General features: G+C 50.5%; 1 protein-coding gene across 2 annotated transcripts; it reads right to left on the reverse strand.

Annotated features, from left to right (window-relative positions):
• Positions 1-190: 190 nt before the first annotated feature.
• Positions 191-7579, reverse strand: LOC118791055 (serine protease 23). 2 transcript variants are annotated; one of them, XM_036548290.1, is made up of 2 exons: positions 7525-7579; positions 191-2825 (listed from the first exon to the last, which is right to left on the reverse strand). In XM_036548290.1, the coding sequence occupies exon 2, from the start codon at positions 2805-2807 to the stop codon at positions 1632-1634; it is 1176 nt and encodes a 391-aa protein (XP_036404183.1). In that variant the 5' UTR covers positions 2808-2825; positions 7525-7579; the 3' UTR covers positions 191-1631. The 2 variants fall into 2 exon arrangements, with proteins under 2 accessions (XP_036404183.1, XP_036404182.1); XM_036548289.1 differs by lacking the exon at positions 7525-7579 and adding an exon at positions 6621-6925.
• Positions 7580-9914: the final 2335 nt, after the last annotated feature.

The following is a 9914-nucleotide window of genomic DNA, read 5'->3' on the forward strand; positions in this document are numbered from 1 at the left end:
AGATAGTCTAATTAGCAAACAAGAAACAACGCATACAGTTAATATTGATAGACAATATTTAGTTTATTAAAATAGAAAGAAGCATCTTCAAAAAAATAAAAAATATAGGCAACAACACAGAGATGCACCAATCAACCCCCAACCCCCACCTGCCAAACCCCATCACCACCACCAACATTCATCCCACCTCAGAATAAGCCAGATCTTTTCTACCTGCAAGTATATTTTAAAACCTGTTTTTAAGTGATTTTTACATCCTACTTTTTGAAAGGTGTTGAAGTGCTGCTGTGCTGCTGGGCTCAGGGTGAGAGAAGGAATAACCCGCATTTTGGGTTGGCTGCTGGGGGTGGGGATCTGTGGATCACTGGGGACTTGCGAGCACAGAGTCACTGGTACCCAGGATTCCACTGGCTTTCGAGGGGGGGACATCCTGGCCTCTGAAACAGAGCTAAAACCCTCTGATAATCGATTTCACCCTAACCCTCAAGCATCATTATGAACTTCTCTATGCACACGCTCCCCTCCCCACATTATACGTTACATTCAAATAACCACAGCATAGATTTAATGCTATGCAGGAGCATGCTAATTCCTTATGAAGATGTGCAGACGTTGAATAGGCAGGAAATAGAAGGGAGGTGTCAGCTGCTCGACAAGAGGCCAATGGATAAAAACCATACAGAGATTGCGATCTGTGTAAATAATCAGGGATTTTTGTCTCTCCATATTGAACGGAACAAGCTACAATGGCAACTGCATAATTGGCTCTAGTGGTTCAGCTATTTGTACCTGAGGAGAACAGTACATGTTTCCTCCAGATGAAAGGTCAATACGCATTGCTGCGTATTACTCTGAGTGCAAGTGGCAGACCTGTGAACTGTGTCAGCTGTGAGCACTAATTGTTCATGATTTGTTGCGCCTGCATAAATCCCCAAATATTCAAGCAAAGGTCAATCTCCTCTTCTCCATATGTGCAGACACAGAATAAAAAAGCCACGTTCCTCACCCTCCAGCAGGTAAGCTGGGTGACCCCTTTGGGAAACATAGTGGTTAAGACTGAATTGGTAACCAGCACAGGAGATGGAGTCACAACATCACCTCATCCTGCTCCCTTTCTACGATATCTTATAAAGACAATACAGAACTGACAAATATTCTGGAGAGTTAGCCATGAGACATGAAAGTGTTCAACATGACGAAGGTGCAAAGTGTTTTTGGCTTCCTCTAATAGTGGTTTAATGTGTTTAGATGCTGGGTCAGTGTAGTGAGGCTGACTAAAAGTGGAAGTGCTTTTTCAAAGCTGCTGTGGGGGAGTAATAGGTAGAGCAGTCTGAAACTGACCACCAGTCTCTGTAGAGTAAGGCAACTACAAAAGGCACGTTTAGGGACTCGAAAGAGAACCAGAGAGAGATGCCCATGCCAAAACAGTGAAAGGGTCAGAGGAACCAGAGGGGCAGGTCAAGCATTCCCGGTTTCCTGATTCGATTTAGATCCTTTTTCAGTCTGTAGCGGCCAAACCTTGTTTGTCTCAAGGTCCCGTTGGACTCAGGAGAGGGGTTGAAAGTAAGCTCCAGTTTTGACATTCGGTAAGAAAAGCTCCGCCTCTGTCCCATGATGCAGTTGTACACCCCTCAGTCCTGACTGCAGTCCACGCGGTTGCCGTGCACCCAGTAGCAGATCTGCGCGAACTTCAGTGGCGTGAAGCGCACGGCCACGTTGAAGTCGCGGTTCTCGCCGTCGATCTCCAGCCACTGGTGGCCAGAGAAGATGCCGATGACCTTGCGCTCCCAGCGCTCGAGGTCGGAGTCCCACATGCGGCCGTAGACGCCGGAGCCGCTGGCGCCGGGCCGGGCGTCGCAGTGCTGGTAGATCAGGTCGTTGGACTCGTCCTCCACGGCGCAGAAGCGGTACACCAGCTCGCCGGGCCGGTCGCTGTCGAAGCCTGAGAAGTGGATCCTCCTCCCGGCCAGGTCCTCGGAGGAGGGCGCCACCGACAGGCGCATGAAGGGCCGGCGGTGGGGCCAGCGCAGCTCCAGGAGGGCGTAGTCGAAATCCATGCTGACGTCCTGCGGGCCCTGGATCCACCCCTTGGGGACGCGGGTTCTGCGGACGCGCACCCAGCGCACCAGGGGTTTCCTGGGGGGTATCTGGCCGGGGTTGGTGCTGTTGGCGGGGGGCGGGGTCAAGAAGCCCACTCTCAGCTTGCGGGCGCCCTTGACGTAGTCCTTCCCATCATGCACGCAGTGGGCAGCCGTCAGCACGTGGCGCTGGGACACCAGGACCCCGGTGCAGCCCGTGGAGATGCGGACAGCTGTGGAGAAGGGGTAGTCGAGCAGGAAGTGGTCGCCGCGGATGTTGAAGCGCCCATCAGCCCCGTAGATCTGCCGCTTGTGCCTTCTGCGATGCACGGCAGCGAAGCGGCGCCTCCCCCTGCTCCAGGGCAGCGGCGCGGCTGTGGAGTTGCCCTCGCCCTCCTCCTCCTCTTCCAGGTCAACGGTGGTCAGGGTGCGCGAGCCATCCGAGTACAGCGTCTCGAAGGCCAGCTGCTCGGTCAGCAGGTCCCGTCTGATCTCTTGCTCCCCCCTGTGGTAGCAGCTGGCATTGCAGTGGGTGGTGAAGTCGAGCTGGGCCTGGGCACTGAAGCGTGAGCGGGAGAGGGGCTGGGGGATGTGGGGCACCAGAGAGGGCACATGGACCGCGGGTTGGTGGGGTCGTGCCCGAAACGACAGGGAGAGCGGGAGGAGCAGCAGGAGAAGCAGCAGAAAGAAGGGAGGATAAGCTTCAGTAACTCTTAGGTGTGTTGACATGGCTGGGGCAACAGCAACCTAAAAGAAAAACAAAAAATAGAATATCGTTACATTGGGGAAAAAATCACAAATGGGTGCCTTTGAAAATATTTTTAACTTCATATAAATATAGGAAAATACACAATTTGGAGAACGAGCTGTTCTGGTGAAAAAGCTTACTCTGTCCACACGGGGGCAGACAACGCACACACACACGCACACTGACACACACCCACACACACACACACACTCACGTGCACACACTCATGCACGCACTGACCCACACGCGCGCGCACACACAGACACAGATGAATCCACTTATTCTCTCAGTTACAGCACAGATTAAGCAGTGCGGCTGGGCAGCTCGCAGAAACTCAGCTTGATTAATGATGCTAAAACAGACTATTATTAATCAGAAACAAATGTGGAGAGCGCTGGCCTTCGCCATCCAGAGCCAGTCATTCACAAACGCTGGGAGCCCTAGCAGCGCATGCCTGCGCGCGCTCGGACTGAAGCAGGTGGATTCCCCGGCCCCCGCTGCCCGGCCAATCACGGGCGGGCAGAACCGTCGGATGCCGTCTCACGTTGCCTCGCAGGTCTCCGTCTCCTTTCTTTCATCCCCTTTCGCAGAGACAAAGCATCTCTTGTCCCCCTCTCCCCTGCTCCCCCCTTCTCGCTCCCAGTCAGGTTTTCAGCGGGCCTTTGTGGCTCTAACAGGGATTAATAAGTAAGTTTGATATAGAGGTGGGGCGTGCCCGTGGATATGGGCTGCGTGCAGCTGAGGGTGAAAGTCTGCATAAGTGGCAGGTTTGTGGATTATGCTGATAAATGAGAGGAGGTGCGGGGGTAAAGGGATAGGAGCAGGTTGAAACAGGGCCCCTGTGAAGAGCAGGTTAAGTGTGGGCCACTGTGTGTGTGTGTGTGTCTGTGTGTGTGTGGTGTGTGTGTGTGTGTGTGTGTGTGTGTCTGTGTGTGTGTGTGTGTGTGTGTGTGTGTGTGTGTGTGTCTGTCTGTGTGTATGTCCCAGGTGCTCTCCACAGCAATTGGGGTGCCTTCACTCATCTTTGCGATGGTGCTCGGGGGCAAGGCGGTGACTCTCTCTGTTTGAGTAGTCAGCTATTGCTCTGCACCTCTGCATCAGTGTGTGTGTGTGTGTGTGTGTGTGTGTGTGTGCGCGTGTGTCTGTGTGTCTGTGTGTGTCCCAGGTGCGCTCCGCAGCAATTGTGGTGCCATCACTCATCTTTGCAATGGTGCTGGGGGGCAAGGCGTTGACTGTCTTTGTTTGAGTAGTTAGCTACCGCTCGGAACCCCTGCATCAGTGTGTGTGTGTGTGTGTGTCAGTGTCTGTGTGTGTGTCAGTGTCTGTGTGTGTGTGTCAGTGTCTGTGTGTGTGTGTGTGTGTGTGTGTCAGTGTCTGTGTGTGTGTGTGTGTGTCAGTGTCTATGTGTGTGTGTGTGTGTGTGTATGCGCATGCATGTGGCTTCATGTGCGGAGCCAGCTGGGAGAGACCCGGGGGAAATAAGATCCACTTGAGGAATATGGACCCTCAGGCTCCCGTGGAGAGAGAGAGAGTGAGGGAGAGAGAGCGAGCAGGTGTCTGAGAGCGAAATCTGACAAGTCGGGGCGAGGAGATAAAGAGGTCTGCGCGCCGCGGAGACAAAGGTTACGTCTCTTTATGAGTCCGGCCCGAGCCGCGCCGCACCGCTGTCCATCTCTCCCTCACCGGGGAGAAGGGGGAGGGGCCGCTCCCACAGAAAAACGTGCTTTGTGCTGCGTGTGGGTGTGCGCTTCCTCCCGGCTCCTTTTCAACAGCAGAGCAGGGCCGCTGAGGGTGTTTGCTTAGCTCTTTTCAGAGAAGCGCACGCGAGTGTGAGGGAATTGAAACACAAAGAGTTACAGTGAAAGAAAGGGAGCAGCTCTTCAGCTCCTCATTCTTACACAGATTATCCGATTGCATTCTCAGACTAAGACACTACTGAAAGACGTCACGCTCTTGTGAAGTCATTTAAGTCCACTGTAAAATCGTTATTCCTGACTGAAAATAACAAATTATACAAACTTAAGTGTTGTCCTTGTGGGATCTGTTCAGGTGACCCACTCACTGCTTTGTCCGTGATGTCATCACTCCGGTCAGAATATGTCTCTTGCGCTATATTCACTCTACCTAAAACTAAGATGTGTTGCTAAGGGAAGGAAAAAAGTGAGGCATCCAGACACTTTGGTCCTGTTCAGACAAAAAAAAGTCCAATCCAGATGGATCAACTGAAGGCACAACGTCAATGGATGCTTTCAATTTGTCAGTCTGAAATGTATCACCGAAGGCTGGGGCAGCGGGGATTTACACTGTGAGGGAAAAGGGTAGTATATGTCTGTCTTTCTCAAGCATGTAATAAAAAGTCATCAGTCATTTCAACACACGACCTTGCGGTTTGGTCACATGGTAAACTGACCAATCCTGATTTATGGAGGACTTCGTTCTTCCTGCACTCCAAAGCCAATTTGCCAGTATGTACTGACGTAAGACCAGATTCCCCAACCACTATTCTAACTTTAACCATTATAAGTTAAACAGCAAAAGTGGTTGAAGATCAGCCCTTAAAGGCCTTTAGCCAGTCCTACTTGGTATTCTATTTATTACATGAGGGTCATGGGTAACAGGCAAGCTTCACAAGTACAGGTACAGGACATGTGTGCATATATATGTCATAAATATATATAACATTCATATTACTGTCTCCATGCCTCTATATGTCCTATCAGCAGAAGTAAATATCAAGAATGGTTGAAGCTGTGGCTGACTGGGTCAATGCCCTAGACTAAAATGTATGCGCAATACAATCTGACCTTTTGTTTGAAATACAAAGTTAAAAAGATAATGTTACACCTTTTGCACGCAAAACTGAATTCAGCAGTTGGCGATGTTCATTAAAAGTGCTGTGGAAGAGACAAAAATGTGTAACAACTTAATAAATGTCCTTCTTAAAGTTTAACTTTCTGCAGTTAGATTAAATGGGGGCCTACGTCTCCCGCCCCAGAGCTCTCTACAGTCCAGGATCTCTCTATGGACCCTGCAAACATAGGCTGCATTCCAGCAGTTCTGCAGCCTGTTCGTCCCAGCCTCGACACCCTTCCCCTAACAACCTGCCGAAGACGTTTCCAATCCCCTGTCGCCACAACACACACACACACACGCTACCTGCAACCTTTACGTATCTAAAATCAGCCCACAGCAGCAATACTTACGAGAAAAGTCACAACACATCGCTACCTTTCGCCCGTCCGTCCGTCCGTCCGTCCGCCCGCGGGGTCTTATTGTAGCGTCATTTCTGAACGCTGCTTTGACTATTCTGTGCACAAACTCAAAAGGAATTCCATGAGAACAACCTGTTTCCCAGACGTCGCTTTGTCCAGTGAACCCCCCACTTGGTCTTTTGTCCTGCCCCAGTCATGAATGACTGGTCTACTGTCACATACTCAGTCACCTAAAACAACAAACCGTGTTTACTTGGCCCTTGTGCAGCGGGGTTGAGAGCGAAGTGACACCATGCATAAGAACGGCGACTGCCGGTTGAAAAGGTTTTTCACTCCTCCGGACGGGGAGTTTAAAGGGGGCATCACGATTATTCACTGAACTGCAAATCGCAAATGACCGTGAGAGGAATGCAAAATGTCCAGTTTGCCGAACTTATGAAGTTGACTACTTATGCGCAAGTTACCATGATATTGAACTTGTGCCACATATTAATAACACGGAAAAAGAACACGAAAAGAAAAGCAGATATTTGCAAGCCAACTGATAATAACGCAGTCAAATAAATAAAAAAATACATTTACCTTAAACACAATGACCAGTCCAGTTATATCCCGTTTACGTCTCCTTCTCCTGCATTAACGCCGGGTATTTCGTCTCTCTGACTAACTCCCATCTCATCTCTCCGTGTGACAGGTATATTCCTCCCCGAGGGCCACTGAGAGGTGGTAGCTACTTTATATTACGCATCCGAAGCTTGTCGGGCCAAGCCGAGCCGAGATTGAGATCGGTATAAAAAAGTTCCAGCGTGTTCCTGCGCCTGTGTGTCAGTCCAGCCCGTCCCGTGAGAGAGGCAACGCGCTTTCGCTCCCGCAAACAACCGATGCTGTTTTCTAAGTAAAACGTTATAGCGCTCTCCCTCACGGTCCTAGCGCCCCGCCGCAGCGTCTGCGGTCACAAAGAATACCCTTGCGGAACGTTAACGTCGCTGCTTCTGGAAACCTGATAAGCTAAGATTTAACCATGTCGTGTAGGAAGGAACTTGATTTAAAACGTGGCTTGAAAATTCGAGAGAAACGCAGCACAAGTGCATTATGTAAGTTAAGAGAGTTACAGAGGCGAAGGTGAAAGGGTAACCTTGTGCCATAAAATGCGATTCCGAAAAAATATACACGGAACGACCGGAGGCTCACAAAATACCACCTGCAAACTGTGAGGCGAGCCAGGCACGCCGCTTGTAGCTGTGGGCGATGGAATCCTGAAATAATTCAATTATAACAGCTTTTTACCATAATCCTCAGAATTTCATGCTTTAGGGATTTAGCCAGGTTTAAGCATTCCAAATGTTATTCCTGTTTGTGAAACCATTTTCCGAAGAGCCAAGAACATACCAAAGAGCACATAGTTTCTGTGTAAAGGTTAACTAAGCATTGATTGCCAATATTTATAATCTGAATCTGTCGCCAGCCTTGGTTCCGGAGAACTCACCTGAAGCAGGTAAGGGAGAGAGAGCGGTGTGTGTTAGTGTAGCCTGCAGGCATCGGGATTCCAGGGATGCTTTGTAGTGTGGTAGTGGTGGTTAAGGCGTATGCCCCCCCCCCTTTCCTGCCCACACCAGGGACAGCCTTGCCCCGCTGACCTTGATCTCTCTCAGGCTGTCTCACACCTCCTGCCCTGCCCAGTACAAAGCTGTGGAATTCGGAACCCCCGATTCCATCCTGTCCCAGAATGCACCTCCCCTGCCCTCAGACAGAGGCCTGAGTCAGAGTCCCCCAGTGCTACAGAATGCTGTGAAATCTACCAGGAGAGGCATGAGCCAAGCAGCCAGCCGTTCGAAGACAATGCGTCCGTTGTACGGGCAGGACAAGCGCACGGACATGCGTGCGTGCATGCCCTCACCTCAAACGTCACAGCAAATAACGGCTCACCCAAACGGCCTTAACTTTTCCCTCAGCCTTTTAACAGATACAACACGGCTGAGCACATCTGTCAAAATAAAAGTGTCTTGATTTTTTTTTTATCCCACGACCGGAGGTGATATCACTTGGGCTTGACCGGCAGTCGCATCCAACAAGGTTTGGCTTGAAGATAGCTTTTCATATGGGAACACCCCTTTGGAGCTCTGTTCAGAAAAAGACACCAATCAGCAGTGGTCACAGGCCTTTTTTTCCTCTCTGTGGCTTTGTATTGCTGAAAAACCGGAGCTGTTTCTCAGATGGATCTTTGAGGACAGATATTTGGACCTGTACCCAGTGCCAGTGGTATTTACTGACGCCTCATAGCTTCACTGTACAGTACAATTCACCATGCCTACGGGGGTTAGCGTTTCCTCTGGTCCCCTCTGCCAGGAGGAGTAGGTCAATGGTGCAGGCTGCTGCAGTTCAGTGGGAGGGAAATCTTCCCTGCATCGTTTAGTGAGAGCGGGGGGTCCAGCCTCAGCCCCAAGTGACCACAATCCAGTGGCGCTGTGATCGTCATGTCTTCCGCGTCTGGGGGGAAAGCGAGGAGCAAAATGAGGAAGTGAGGCCGACAGCCAAACAAAGCCTGCGTTTCTCATCAGCTGATTTCACATGGGCAAAGCCCTGTTTATTTGCTTAGCAGACGCCATCATCTGGGGTAGCCTAACTCATACAGTTTGCGCATTACGCGCCACTAATTAATCTTCGTGGATGTTTACTGAAGCAATTCAGATTCAGAGCCTCACTCAAGGATACAGCATTAGCGCCCCACCCGGGGACTTGATTCTGCAACCTTATGGTTGCAAGTGAAGGTCCAGGAGCAACGGCTGTCTGTGAGTAGAACTGACCCCCCTCCATCAGACAGAGGGGCAGAGGCCAGCTTGTAGCATGTGGTGCTGTTAAGAGAAGGTCCTGACATTCATAACAGAGGGTGGGAATGCTCTAAACCCCAGTCTCCCATCCTCATTTTCACACTACATCCTAAATGTCAGACTAGAACTGATTTCAACTCTTTCGTATTCAAAAAGTACTTGAACAATATACCACAACAATGATGGACTGCAAATACAAGCCGTGCTTGAGAAAGCAAATGCTTATTCTTAGCCTTGCCATACAATGGACAAAATCCTCACTGGACCCAAAGCCTTTGACCGAGCTGTGACTCAGGTTCACTCGCATTAACGTGACACTCTCAGAGATCACCAGGGCCAATAAGGAGGAGCTGGAACTACAGCCTGAAGGGAGACACCAGCCTCTCTGAGTCACATGATTCAGGTGAGACAGACCTCACCCTGCTAGCCTCCACCCTTTTCCCACCACCGGACTGGGACTCATTTAAAGCAGAGATGATTTCACTGAGTGAGAGCAGGCGAGGTGTGAATTCAGTCAGCTCTCTCTTATAATAATAACACGGGAAGAAAGGGATGTGGGGGCGGTTGTGTGGGCAGGGAGGGGGTGCCGGAGGTGTAAATCTGTGAGCCCACAGTCAAAACTGACCACAATGATATCACGTTCTGGCCGCGGGGTAGTGGAGGGGGGGAGCGGGGATGGTGGGATGAGTTTTGTCTCTGCGGGAGAGAGAATTCCTCTGTGTGCGTTGGCACGGGCCCATTGGCTCGGCCTCCTCCTGCTCTCCCCTTCCCATTCCCTTCCTTTTGTGTCCTGCCCCTCGCTCTTTTCTCCCTCCTCTGGCATCGTCCCTAGACTCTGAAAGTGGCACTTCGATTTTCTGTCGCCGCGCAGCCCACGTTGAAAGGTTTTAACATGGAGCCCCGTTTTGTATTTCTCTTCAGGGGGTATGCGGTTTTCTCGAGCCTAATTAACATGTCAGGAAAATCAGTAGCCTTGGAGCGAATGGGAACACAGAGAGACATAGACAGAAAATGGTACCTGAGATTTTAAAAGCGGAATGTCATATCG

Source organism: Megalops cyprinoides, chromosome 16, assembly GCF_013368585.1.
Source record: "Megalops cyprinoides isolate fMegCyp1 chromosome 16, fMegCyp1.pri, whole genome shotgun sequence".
Taxonomy (NCBI): Eukaryota; Metazoa; Chordata; class Actinopteri; order Elopiformes; family Megalopidae; genus Megalops; species Megalops cyprinoides.

Bases quoted from the DNA above. Each gene is read 5' to 3' on its own strand.
- LOC118791055 (XM_036548290.1), bottom strand. From the start codon at position 2,807: ATGTCAACACACCTAAGAGTTACTGAAGCTTATCCTCCCTTCTTTCTG.